General features: G+C 41.7%; 1 protein-coding gene across 1 annotated transcript in view; it reads right to left on the reverse strand.

The window, feature by feature from the left end:
- The window catches only part of smarca2 (SWI/SNF related BAF chromatin remodeling complex subunit ATPase 2), a 53939-nt gene that overhangs the window by 25966 nt on the left and 13606 nt on the right, over window positions 1-14367 (reverse strand). Inside the window, exons 11-19 of the mRNA XM_086257700.1 lie at window positions 12862-12912; window positions 11566-11696; window positions 9658-9715; window positions 9398-9495; window positions 8907-9054; window positions 5543-5706; window positions 3173-3239; window positions 2950-3060; window positions 1551-1793 (exon numbers count right to left, since the gene is read on the reverse strand). Coding sequence (XP_086113826.1) covers window positions 1551-1793; window positions 2950-3060; window positions 3173-3239; window positions 5543-5706; window positions 8907-9054; window positions 9398-9495; window positions 9658-9715; window positions 11566-11696; window positions 12862-12912 — 1071 coding nt within the window. The remainder of the gene's footprint in view (window positions 1-1550; window positions 1794-2949; window positions 3061-3172; window positions 3240-5542; window positions 5707-8906; window positions 9055-9397; window positions 9496-9657; window positions 9716-11565; window positions 11697-12861; window positions 12913-14367) is intronic.

Below are 14367 nucleotides of genomic sequence, written 5' to 3' on the forward strand. Positions count from 1 at the left end.
CCAACTAAGGTTGTTATTATCACGCCATGTTCTGCATGGCGTGATAAACGAGAGCTCCTGGAAGAAACCCATGCTGGCATACAAAGAACATGCAAATTCCAGACAGAAGGGTCCGGCCTGTTTCCAACCACTGACTCACTCTGCTGCCATTATTACACATCACTTAAAAACTAATTGATGATAAGAAGCGTGATGATAAGGGTGCCTTTTTAATTAAAAATTGTTATGTTTGGCCACGGTGCTTCTGTTGCACCCAGGGCACCAAATTGTTTTTCATGAACTAAAACAGCTACTACTAATGCAAGAAAGCAAAAATACGCTTTTAAATATTCTTTTCCTAAATCATGCAACGCTTGTACAGCTGGAAATGAGCAGAACAGGTTCCCTTTAGTAAAACGAAAACTTATTTTTCAGCTTAGAAATCATCTATAACTTTTAATTATATGCATCTAGAAAAGTAATATGAGACGAGCTGTATGTAATCTAAAGATGAAACGTTGAACTTGGTGGGAGCGGGCACTGCTACGGGGGATTTGAAAGTTTTGCCTACTCCCACATGAAAGGTGTCCACATGTTTGATATGACACGACCCCAAAGGGCTGTGTCCTCTCCTAGCATTGAACCGGGACCTTTGTCCAAACCGCAGTCCCATGACTGCTGAAACTGCAAACTGAGCACAGACAGATATCAGAGACCACTTCCATGCTGGCTACCGCTCGTTCAGCCTACTGCGCTCTGGAAGACGGTACAGAAGCATCGAAAGCAGTCGAAACCGCTTCTAAATGTAGAGACTTCTAAATGAGACTCACTGAACTTTCCAGGGGCAGGAAATAAAATTCCCCGTGGATACTCAGAATTACATCCAGAACACTTCCAGAGTCTTAATGCAGTGGGTATAAAAACATTCTCCCTTATGCATTTAAATAAGCCGTGTTAAATTTTAGATATAAATGACCTCCCTTTGCTTCCTTGCCAGGAGTAATGAAACATGTGACTGCTGCAAAGAAAAGCAGTGAGCTGAGGGGAACAGATGGAAGCAGCTCCATTTAACAGCTTTAAATGGGAAGTATTTCTGTGTTCAGTAAAAATCAGCCCATTGCAGGAAGAAAAGGCTGAAAATACAGTTTTTAAAAGGATTTCAGTTTTTACACAGAAGCTTTGGCATTTTCTGATAATGAATGATAATGTCTGTACTTATCATCACTTTAAAAGTTTTAAGTGGCCTTGATCCAAATGACATGAAGGACTTATTAACCATTTATGTGCCCGAGGTTCCTTCTGATGGTTCCTGCCCTGAGTGAGATCACGACAGCAGCCAAACTGTAAAACTTCTTCAGTCTCTATAATCACAGAGCTTTCAGAAATGATTCGTCTCTTTCTGATATCTCCTTTGTAAATTTATACTACATGACAACACAAAATGCATTATGTATTATTATTTGATCTACGAAGGTTAAAACTAATTATTAACTTGATTTGCAAAACCCAGACTTCAGCATCAGCCAGTGTTAGCTTAAAACTAAAACACTGGTAGTTCTCCTGGCACCTACCCTCTCTCCTGTCATGGCGAAGGGTGCGTTAAACCACTGCTCGAAGGTGCTGCAGCACTTGAAGATGGTGGGCAGCAGGAAGTTGAGCAGGGCCCACAGCTCGGGCAGCTTGTTCTGCAGAGGAGTCCCGGTGAGGAGCAGCCGACGGGGGGCCACGTAGTGCGTGTTCAGCACCTGTGTCAGTTTACAGTGGTGGTTCTTCATGCGGTGACCCTCGTCAACAATCATGTACTTCCAGCGAATCTGTAGGAGACACAAAACAGAACCCGAGTGCAAATTAGCATTTTAAATATTTCAGTTTGTGTCTCAGTCGTCACTGCAGGATTTTGATTTTGCACTTTGACGACCGTCAGGCTGCAGAATAATTCTAAATACAAACAAGCTTCTGACTCCGCCTTTTATTTAGCGTGTTTATGACACACGTTCTCATCTGACCTGATGAAATCTTTGTGCCCCCTGTCATATAATGTGTATTATGAGCACAAAAAAGCTGTAAAATGTCAATAAAACAGAATTCACTGATTGCAGATCTCATATTTTACTCACAACAGAACAGAGAAAACATATTACGTGTTTCAACTGAACAAATGCACAATTTTAGGTGAAACATTGGCTCATTTTGATTTTGATGGCAGCAACATCTGAAAAACAGTCCGAGTGGGAGCAACAAAAGGCCGGAAGCTTTCCTCCAGCTGCTGCGCTCCTCAGCTCCAGATGTTTGATGATGTGGGCTGATGTTAAAATAAGAGAGGATGCTGCACAGTGGCAAACTGTTGTTTTGGAGACATTTTGCTGCCATCAGATACAAAATGAACAATTATTTCACTCGGTTTAAACATTTGATGTGTTTTCTGTGTTTTGTTGTGAATAAAATACAGTTTTGTAAGATTTGCACATCCCTGTGTTCTAGTTACATTTCACACAGGAGTCAGGTTTGTTCATCACAAGTAATAAAACTTGGTGTTATTGAAAAAATTTTATGTTAATAAAATACAATTACTGCCAGATGCACATATTTAACCTTTAAAAAGCCTCGAGTGAGAAAAACAAAAATCTGAATTTTAGCTGAAGATGAAAAGTTTGTTCATTAAAAACAACAAAATGTACAAAGTGCAAAAGCGAGTCAGTGAATAATGCACGATGCATGATTATTCAACTGAAGAGATGAAAAGCAAAGTGAGGAAACATCTCTCAAATTACTGCATGAAACAAACAACAATCACAGTTCTGTCGCTTTTCCAGACTTTTTGCTGATTTGAGCTTCGGCAGCAGCGGTGGATGGAAGCTCACCATAATTTCCTTTTGCTCATTTTGTGGATATTTGTGATGGAGATGCTGCAACAGGGTTCACGTTAGGAAGCAGATTACAGATAGAAGAAAGAGGTTTGATCCTTTTCACCTTAGCCAGTATATGCTTGTCTTTGATGATGTATTCATAGGTGGTCAGCAAGACGTTGAACTTCCCGCTGCGGAGCTGAGGCACCAGCCCACGACGCAAAGCAGGGGTGCCCTAATATGTGGAGAGACAAAGAAGAGACAACGTTCTGTCGTAAAAAGCAGAAAATCTGAACATCTGTGATGTGAAAAAAGAGACTAGACTAAAAAACAGAGATTTGTCTCACCTTGTAAGAAATCTTAACCACAGACGGAGCCCATTTGTCAAGCTCATAGACCCAGTTAGACAAGGTCCTGAAAACAGCATTTAAATGTGGTCAGAATGTTTTTAGCAGTAAAGGCAGAGTCTTCAAAGACGACAGATTCATCAACACTTCATTTACAAAAACAACCAAAGAAACCATGAAAATGCACAAAAGCAGAGACGAGATGAGCTCTTGCTCAGTGGCACACTGGCACAAACTGCTGTGTGCTAAAAAACAGACAGTTTTAGGCTTTACTCCATATTTGCACACTATGCATATTCAAGAGCACATTACACACAGTGGCCTTGAGCAGCGAATTAAGCCTCCGCTCAGCTTCCATCACTTAGAAAGAAAAAGTGCTCTGCTCATTAATCATTAAAAAATAGGCTTGCTTCTAAAAACACAACCATTGTTCACTCTAATCTTCCAACACCTGCAGTTAGAAACCAACATTAAAAGGAATAACAATTAAAAAGCCGAGTGTTTTCCTGCACTCTGCACAAGGAGCACACTTTCATCAGCCTTAAACCACTTTGAATTTTCACCCTTGAACAACAGCACGCTGGTTTCCTGCTGTTTGTAAGTGAAAAACAATGAGGGGAATCACACACTTCATGAAGCTGGATCAGTAATCGGACATATTCCCACACTCTGAAAACAGTTTATTTCGACCACACCCCGTAAAGTCATCAGTTATTCACATTATCAGATATTATTTTGTAATGGACAACAATGCATTATGGGTTGTTTCTAGCCTTAATGTTGCACAGTTATAAAGTGTTCGTGAGGACTGTGTGAGCGGCCCCACACATGAAATAAATACAAGCCTCTCTACTCATCATTAAAACTGCCATCAAATAATTTGGCTCCTTTGACCCTATAATGAGATGCACACACGGCCTTGTACTAAAATTCAGCATCTTTATTCGGGCCAAAAACACACTCAGACATGCTAATTATCCTCCTGTGCTGTTTTAGCAGGTTAAAAAACTAAACTGTGGCAGAGGTGATGTCTTTGGCTCTGCAGCAGGCGTAATCAGGTCTCTCCCTTTTTAGTGACGCCGGGAGCTGGTGACAAGCTGATTGATTGGACCGAAGACTGTGCTAAACCCAAAAAGTACTGTGAAAGCACAGTAAAGAAAAGAAAGCCATAACCAGAACACCGTGTGGTTTGAGGGGCGTGCAGGGTCACATAAACGTTATTGATGATGTAATGCCTCTGTCCTGCTGCAGTCTCTAGAGCAGTAATGTCATATCCAGGTGGTATCTCTCCCACAGGGCAAGCTTCCATTAGCAGTTAGCATGAACTTCACTGCTTTGGCTACATGAGATGTTCTGATTACTCAGAGCAATGATTCATTTCTCCTGCAGTTTAAATGTTGAATGACGAGCTGCACCCGTCCCTAGCGTACTCTCTCAGGTTATTTCAATAACACAATCTGAGTGCCAAGCAGCTGCACTGACGTATCTGAATAAATGCAATTTGATTGGCTGAACTTTTCTCTGCACCTTGCCTCAATTATCACAGGCAAAGCAAACCAGCAGCTCCACAATTCAGAAGAGAAGCGAGACCTGAAAGACGTATGTGTGAGTGTCTGTCCGTGCCTCCATCCGCCTCATACTAACAGGAAGTGGCCTAAGAAGACCAATTTAACTTCAATAACAATAAGCACCTTCGTGCACAATGCATTTTTAATGCAGCTGTGAGCAGCTGGACCCTTTCCACACTGCAAAGTGAAAAATATCTGCAGTAGTATTCTCGTACCCTGTTTAGTATGCACTGTACTTGATATTGTTAGAATAATTACGAAGCATGAATTTGGACTTATCACAGTGAGATGGATGTGAACACCTGACACTTGCGCAAACACCAACTCTCCTGCTTTCCATTACAGCCCGCGTACTGCTCAGGCTATTTCACTGTGAGTCTACAGGGGCGTGTGGAGAGCACAAATCTATTAGAAAGATATAAAAACACACATTTTTTTCTTATTACAGCGCCCCTTAATTCCAGGTGCAGTCATGCTGAAAAGCTGTTTGTGCTTTTTCAAATGGATGCTGAGTCCATGTAACAAGGCTGAAGCTGATAAAATATAGCCTATGCCTTTTAAACAGGTTCCTGGCACCGATGGAAATAGCTAAAAGGACAGGAAGGGAGTGAGGGAGCACTCATAAGGACCTTCAGGGTAGTTTACGTGTAGTGCTGCTAATACACGAACAAAAAGAAAGCCTTCACACGAATGATTATCATTTGAAGTTCTTTTCAAAGGTGACTCTAATAATGTTAGATTTTAGGGTGTCATGACATTGCGAGATAAGAGCCACGATTGATACTGGAAGAGAAGTACTAACGAGAGAGGAACGATGATGACAAAGGGACCATTGAGCCTCTTGTGCTCCATCAGGTAGGTGATAAGGGCGATGGTTTGGATGGTTTTGCCGAGCCCCATTTCATCAGCCAAGATGCCGTTGAGATTGTTGTTGTACAAGGACACCATCCACTCGAGCCCCTGAATCTAAAACACAGAGAGGAAAGCATGAGCGTGCTCTGTGTGCACACAAAACACACAAACGATAAAACGGTGAAGACGAAGAAAAAGGAGAAATTCACGTCTAACTAGATGTTAAAAAGACAATGCAATTAATAATGTCCAGAGTTTACAATCATCTATATTCCAACATGAATAATGGAGCTCTCCTTGGCTGCTGTGAATAATAAAAGCAGATATGGAGGCAATCACAGGCACCTGCAACAAGTCAAGTAAATGCATCCTTGCACTACTGTGTTTATCCTATCGTAGGGCAGTCCTAACAATCAGGTGATGAAGCTAAAGCAGCCCATAAAAGCTTCTTGCATGTTGAGGATGGTCTGTGTAGCACTACGGGCCTTCTAATGTCTTCTAACATCCAGCTCTGTACGTTTGTTGGTGCAATCTTTGTTTCTATAGCATCCCACTGTGGAGCAGCACACTTGATTTCTCAAACTGTGGGGAGAGAGGGAATTTAGGTTTGCTATATATACACTGACACTGCAGACGTTTGATCCGATTAATGGATGTCCAATTTTCCCCAAGCAGGGCGCCATATCTCATTTTAAATTTGGCACACCATAAATCAGACAAACAGGATGACTGCACCGTGATTGGATAGAAAACAAATGCTAGCTGTACCCAGCTGCCAGTTCCAGATCTCTGCCAATATGTCTCTCACGGTCATGTACGCTGCAGCTGAAGACGAGATGAGGGTGTCTGCATCGCTACAGGCAGACAGGCTTGACTAAGACGCATTCATGTGCCTAACAGGAGATGTGTTTGTTTACAAAGCTTCTATCTATGACCGAAGATTGTGACAGTCACCAGCTCTTTGCCCACAGACTCGGGAATATTCAGAAAACCCGAAAATGATTTGTTTCCATGTCCAGAGGGCGGCAACGCCCTCAGTAAATATACTAGGACATCTTCACAGAGAGCAGAGGCTAATTTACCTGCACTGAAGAACATAAATACATTTAAGGCTCGAGCTGTTATTTTAACTATCACCTAATTTGCTGATTAAGATTAAGATAAATCTTTATTAGTCCCACATGTAGGCTTAAGTTAAAGGTTAAGAGAAATAAAGAGGAAGTTTAGTTTTCTGATCAAGGTACTAAGTTTAGTTCGGACCTCTAGGAGGCTGAGAGGCTTTTTTCCCACGAAACGTGCTGCTTGTTTACATGAATCAATAATATAAAACGTATCTAACATTTGAGGTGTGGATTCATCGCATTTATCAAATGAAATCGCACTCATTTATAAGAACTTTTTCTTGCCATCTGTGGCCTGTTTTCATGCTGAAGGTAGCGTTTGATGATTATGAAGCTGTTACTGGTGGCACTGAAAGCACAGCAGGAAGTTGGCGCCGGCGCTGCAAGACTCGACAGCTGGACTGTTTCACTCACATTTACAACAAAAATAGACGTGCATGGACTGCAAAATGCATTTAGAATATATGAGAACAGAAAGCATGACAAGACTCTGTTTTCTTGACAAAAACTGATGAAACACACACACACAGACACACACACACACACACACACACACACACAGTAATGATGCAGTCCATCAAGTCCAAATACCCAGGGGGAGATAAAGGAACGCCAGCGCGTGTCACTGTAGTCACAATCAAAACCTCTGTGGGTAAAAAGCCAAATGAAGTCATTTATCAAACTACGTGTTAAACACACTGTCATCCACTGACCCTTTGTTTTAGACTAGCACAAAGTTGGAGAATGAAGATCCAATTACAGCTAAAGCTGTTTGTATGCAGACAGTCTGTTACTTCAGCTGTCGTGTAAACTCTGCTTAAAGCTGACAGCAGCGGTGCTCCTCGGTTGCAGTTTGCAACTTATACGAGAACTTTATAGTCTCTAAAATGTTCCTTATACAAAGTTGGTCTTCTCTGCAGATCAGCCAACGTTTGCTCCCATTCATTGTCTATGTAACCAGGAAACTACTGAAAGCACTTAGACTGGACTTTTTTCATCTAAAATGAAAACATATTCAGCACCTGCATACTTCATTGCTACCATGTTGTTATAAATACATTTTGCTGCACTAGTTTTGGTCTCAAACAAGCTGCCATATTGATTTCTGTTTGCAATCAAGTTGCTGACTGCCCATGCAAGCTCAGTGTTTGCATGACTTTGTCTAATGCCTCTCAAATCACACATCAAATGCTCGGGTGGATCCCACGCGTGCTTAAAAATGCCCCATGGATGTGCACCATATCACATTAGACACGGGCTTCCCATGTGAACATGCAGACATACATTTAGACAAAGTTTAGCTCTGCAAATCAGTTCTCGCTGATTTGAAAGGAGCCGGTCTGCTGAAAGAGGGTACAGTCTGACTCAACTTTCACTTGGAAAGAAGTTCCAATTTCAACCACATGCAAGCAGACATTCCTGGTGGATTGCTCTCTAACCTGAAATCCACATTACGTCTGTTTTGCACATAGTTGTTGATGGAAGATAAAATAGCTGCTGAAAGAGTTGATATCTTTGCATGACGCTGCAAATCTCTGTGCAGCGTTCTGCCATCTCATTAGACTTTCAACATCTTACTCTGTTGCTCCAGCTGGACACTTTAGATGTTTTTCACAGACTCGGTAGAACTGAACTGAAACTCAAGTCCTCACAGGGCATTCAAGACAAATTAGACGTGTCTACTGGTGGCAGCACTGGGCCACACTGTTCAGCCAGAATCAGGACAAGCTGTCCAAGAACAGTTAGGAGGCCCTGCTCAGTCACGCCAAAGTTCCAGTGTAGCGCTTACAAATGAGGTCGAACCAGTTAAAGGCAAGAACGACGTTTTAGACCAGCCTAGGATAAAGGACACATCTGACACACTGTTTGGCACAAAGCTGGAAAAAAGCAGAAGCTTCACAACAAGTGTTTCTATATGTTCCCTCGATCTATTCGCAAATGTGACCAATGTAGACTTGCTTGACTCATTTATTAAATTCTTGTCATGTTGTTGGATTTCGTGGACCAAAAAGTTCCCTCAAAGATACAACATTAGGGTGAAAAACTCAACAATCCACTGATGCCCTGCGAGGAGCACCTGGCAATGGTGGAAAAAGGAACTCCCTGTTAACAGGAAGAGACCTCTGGTAGATTCAGGCACAGGGAGGAGTAGACAGCTTCTACAAAAGCAGACATGTATACGTGTGTGTGTACCTGGTACTGTTTGAGCATCCCATTGATCAACAGTGACGACTGCTTCTCCACCCTCTCAATGACAGCGTGGGCCACGCCGTAGTAAGACTGGGAGCTGGTTTGGCCAGTAGGAACACTGTACTCATCATCCACATCCTGCTTGGCTGACCTGCATGTGTGTTTGATCATTTGAGACAGAGACAGAGAGCATTTGAAAGTATTCTAACTCAAACTAAACCAGCTTACAAATTTAATTTAATGGCGCCTAACTGAGGCCTGACCCCGGGAGCTCAGACTAATAACTGTCTGAGCTCCTCTGGAAATCCACATCCAATACAAAGACAGCCAGAGGTTTGTTTATTTGCTTATTTGTGAGGCTCCTGCAGGGAAAATCAGGTTTGTTAAAAAACAATCTACACCCTCAACTTCCAGCGTATGCGAACTGAACGCTTCTTTCTAGCCGATGCAACACATGGCGAGTAAATGGGAGATAACAGAAGGAAATACAATACTCGATGATGTTCTTGGCAGCACCCTCAGTGGCTCCATCTCCATTGGGATCGATTATCTTCTTCTCCTCTGTCTCTCCTTTGGACGCCTCATCTTCCTCCTTATAAGGTAAAGTTGATAACACATGACTGTGAGCGTGCTTAATAAAATAACAGCAGCACAGGTGGAACAAAGAAGCAACTTTGATGTGGATAATAAAGTGTACAGCGCCCCCTGGTGGATCTTGTGCAATATAAAGTTTATTAATGAGAAAATCCTCTACCTCCTCTTCAAACTCTGAGCCGCTCTCCTCGCTGTCTGACCGCGGGGCCACTTCATACCTGTTTCAAAAGAAGCAACACAAAAAAAAACCTCATTAAAACATCTGTGCCCGTCACAGAAACATAATGACGAGCTTCAGCAGAATTTATCTAACAAGCAACAACTCTCCAGATAGTGAAGAGAGTTTATAAATAAATAAACAGAGCGAGTAAAAGTTTCACACTATAAACATGTTTAACTATGAAAGAGATGCGCTGATTCAGGGATATTGATATTCAGACTGTCAATATCATCAGAGTGTGGAAGGAGAATTTCAACGTTTCCTAGTTTTATTAAATATTATTTAAAAATCTAAAACATTTTAGCTAATGTTATTATTTCAGTATTTTTTCTGCCTTGGTAACTGTCTGCCTGTTGCAGCAGCTCCTGCTCTTTTGTGTTTTTTAATTGTAACGATTTTTCTGGCTCAGTATAATTTCACTGAAGATGAAACTGCTGCTTTTTGTTTTAAAGTTGTGTAAAGTCAAACTGGATTTTCTTCTCTTGGTGTTCTTGGCAATGACGAATCTTTTCCACCTGATCGTGCTCACGGTTCTGCTGCACAGAGCGACACCTGCAATCCTGGAGGTGCTACGGAGAAAACGACGGGTGCTTTAGTGATAACAGGGGCTGTATCCCAATCCAGGGTCTGCAGCCTTAAAGGCCGCATTTCAAGGCCGATTACGTCACAGCGACGCGACGAAGGCTGTCCCAATTCGAAGGCTGCTCGAAATGCGGCCCTCAAATGCGTCCTTCATTTCCCTGAATTTTAAGGATGTGGCGGTGTAGACTTCGTGGCCCAACATATCCCAGAAAGCATAGCGCGGCGGTGGGTGTGGATAATTTTGCCGGAAAAAAAACGGCGGATGAGGGGCGGCCGAAGAGTAAACTTTAAGTAAGTACTGAATATTATGTCACTTATTTATGTGCAAATGTTTAATAACGAAGAACATGAAAACATTACTGTTGGCCACATGTCGGCAAAGTCATGTGACGTTAGTGACGTTTGTACTAACTTGGTTTTAAAGCCTTTACTTTAAAAAATACGCCGTTCAATAGCTGAGCTTAATCTCACAGAGAATGATCAAAGCTCATGTAGAAACAAACAAACAAATGAACAAAATATGTTCCCCTTCATTTCTGTCAAACACAGCTGTATGACACGTTTCCAGCTGTTAGTATCATGGTTGCTAGGCAACCTGGGCAGCGCGACGGAGGCTAGACCGTCCCATCTCACAAGCCTCGCACTTCCGGCCTTAGCGGTCTTTGAGTGCGCGGCCCCTGTGGACCGTTAAGGCTGCAGACCCTGAATTGGGATACAGCCGTGGACTCTGTGTGCTGTGACCAGAGGGAACACAGCGAGTGTAGTTTGATGTGTTTTCATGGACACAGTGTCAGGTGGAACAGCTACATATTGCTCCACTGAGAAACCAGCTACATAAAAATGCATGAATTCTATCGAGGATGCCAAGACTGGTATCAACGTCAAAATCCGAGGTGACTTCCTTCTCAAGTTATTAGACACGCCAGGTTTTCAGGAAACTCGACCTCTGACCTCGAGGCCAAGGTCACTAAGATCCAAGCTTATCTGAGATTTGGCATCTGTCTGAAATTCCTATGTTGCTTCGTTCTCGAGTCATCGCGTTCACAAACCTTGATGTGCATAGCAATGCTTAATTCTAGACTTGAAATAATTTTCTTGGAATTGATTTTGGTAAGTTTTGTTCTTGGCGTTACAAAATGCAGTCTGTGTGAGCATTACGAGCCACCGTGGCCGAACACACAAAGACTGCCACCAGCAGAATCTTGGAGTGTCCAACGGTTTCGTTTCAAAGAGATCAGAAGCCGACAACAGTGCTGTGCAACTCACCCGGGGTTCATCTCGAGCCAAGCCTCCAGCTGGCTGGATTTTGGGGCCTCGGTTCCCTGCAAAACTTTCCCGGTCTCAGTCTGAATCACTTTGACAGGCAGCTCACTCATCTGGCTGCTTTCATCCATGGGCTACAGGACAGAGGAAACACAAGAAGCAGCATGCATAAACAAATCTGAACTCATCTTCAAACTTTAGTCTTTTAACTTTTTTTTGAAAAGATATGAGCTGTTAAGTTTTTAAGATGAGCGGCGGACTTTGATATTGATCAAAGTATGATATAGATCTTCAAATCCATTTAGAAACGAGAACCATAAACCACAAAGCTTCACTTTCATCAGCCACTGCTGATGTAACCTGAGCTTCTGCTGCTTTTATGACTGCATATCATGAACGTAAAACACTTTTCATTAGTTCCATAACCCCAATTAAACAAGAGCTATAAAACATAAAATTCTACAGACAATTCAAAAGCTTTTGTTTATTATTTTATAAATTATTTTCACCGGAAAAAATGAGACTCATAAATCCCAACATGAACCAAACTTTCAGACCTCCAAAGTTGCCTTTAGAGGTAAACAACATCAATGAGAGCTTCACCAAACCTGCCATCAAAGTTCAGCCTGAGCTTCTGGAGCACACAGAGGAACATGATTAAAAAGTGTGGAAAGTTACGACTGCAAACAAACAAACAGCACAGACGTCTTTTTGCTTTCGGAGGACTGTTTACAACATGCCTCTGTTGCACAATCGCCCAGGGTGCAGTCTGCCTCTCAATGGATAATTACTGTTTGTTTGTTCGCCTCCTTATTTGGTTCTTTTTTCTGTCAGAGTAGGTTGGATTTTGTAGCAGTCACAATAAAAGACTCAGCAAATGCACGAGAGGGATAATTATCAGCGTTACTAATTTTGAAAGTTAAACACATTCAGAGGACAAAGAGCGAACATCTGTCGACATCGGGGGGACGTGAACCCTGAAAAAGTCTTTGAAACAGAAGTGCCTGATTTTTAACAGCTGATTATTTACACATCCATCAGTACGACTGTCACTCATTCATGTTTGTGTCCACCTGTTGAACATAAGTGCAGGACTCGTGTGATTTTATTGCCACTTTTAGTCTCCACAAAAAATGTCCACTGCTGTCACATCTCAGCACCGACTCTGTCTGCAGTCCTGAGCAGGTAAGCTGCAGAGTGGGAATCGTGCTAACAATGAGGTGGCGTTCAGTAAACTCAAAGTTAGCTGCAGATCAAATTACAAAACACTTTTTACATTTAACATGAACAGTCACTCACCTCTCCATCGGGTCCAATTGCGCTAGTGCCTTCACCATCGCCATCCACCTTCTACATAAATAACACATCAACCAATCAGATGGCATTTTCTTCAAAACACTGACTCATATCAAAGCTGGAAAAACACTGATAATAATAATAATAGGTTAGAGGGAATGGAAAATCTGAGGTGCTCTTTGTGTTCCTGTTGTACACTCACATGACACTTTATTAGGTACACATTGCTAGGACCAGGATGGATCCTTTTTACCGTCTGAACTGCTTAATTCAACAAGGAGCTGGAAACAGTCCTCACAGAGTTTGGTCCATACTGTGTGCGACAGCATCACAGAGCTGCTGCACATCCATGACGCTGGTTACTGTGAAGAACCACTAAATAAAGTGAACTAGGGCTGCTCGATTATGGCAAAAATGATGATCACGATTATTTTCACTGAAATTGAGATCACGATTATTTGACGATATTTATTTAACCCTTTAAGACCTACTATAGAACCAAGTCCACCAGAGCTTATATTATTTTTTTTACATGCTGTAGTGCCATTTGTGGGAGCATTTCAAGTTGCTATACATCAATACAACTGTTATAGCCCATATTTTAATCATATGTATGCATTAAGTCCATAGTAATTACATAAATTGCAAAAAAGTGCAATAAACTACAAAAAAAATTGAAAATCGCTTTTGTTTTGTTTACATATATTTCTACTTGGAGAAGTTTAAGAGGTTTATCCCTCAAAACTTTAAATACAATAAAGTTGCAAAAAATAGTTTACAACAACAGGAAATTTATTTTGAGTGTCTTCATAGTTTTATTTTGGAGATACAGCAATTTTTATATACTGCAGGAAAAACAAAAAACAATCCTATGATGCAAATTTGCAAAGAAAACAGCAGGTGCATCATTTCACTGTGGGAAGTGTTACGAACAGCTGATAGGAACGGCAAAGCGTGTTTCTGGAATATTATGTTTTTGTTCCTGCAAGCGCTTTTTATGCAATTTTTGCAAAGCTATATGTGGAACGAAACCGTGACCGAGGACAAGCTGATGGCATAAGATGTAAGTACAACTCCTCCGGTTTCATATGCAAAACAAATTATTGCGCTAGCTTACACGGTTCAGGTGCTACAGGGATTTAAAAATAGTTACGCAAAACGGAGCGTGCTGCTCTGACCGGCTTTAAAGGGTTAACAATGACTTTAAAAAAATAATATAAAATAGTGTGCAACACCACTGAAGTTTTTTTTTTTTAAACTCTCTTTTCAACCAACGGCAGTCACTCTCCAAATAACTTCTGCTTAGCTTTCCGAGCTTCCCTCGGGTCCTCTTAATCAGCGGTCTCCAACCTTTTTTGCGCCACGGACCGGTTTATGCCCGACAATATTTTCACGGACCGGCCTTTAAGGTGTCGCGGATAAATTAGGGAGGGGCTAATAATCGGCTCAGTCATTTTTAATGATCGTTGAAAGCCCAGATCGTAATCGTGATTAAAATTCGATTAATTG

The sequence above is a fragment of the Aulonocara sp. 'chitande type north' Nkhata Bay genome, linkage group LG12 (assembly GCF_057382095.1).
Source record: "Aulonocara sp. 'chitande type north' Nkhata Bay isolate Kocher_YH1m ecotype deep benthic linkage group LG12, A_spYH_male_GT1.1, whole genome shotgun sequence".
In the NCBI taxonomy this organism is placed as follows: Eukaryota; Metazoa; Chordata; class Actinopteri; order Cichliformes; family Cichlidae; genus Aulonocara; species Aulonocara sp. 'chitande type north' Nkhata Bay.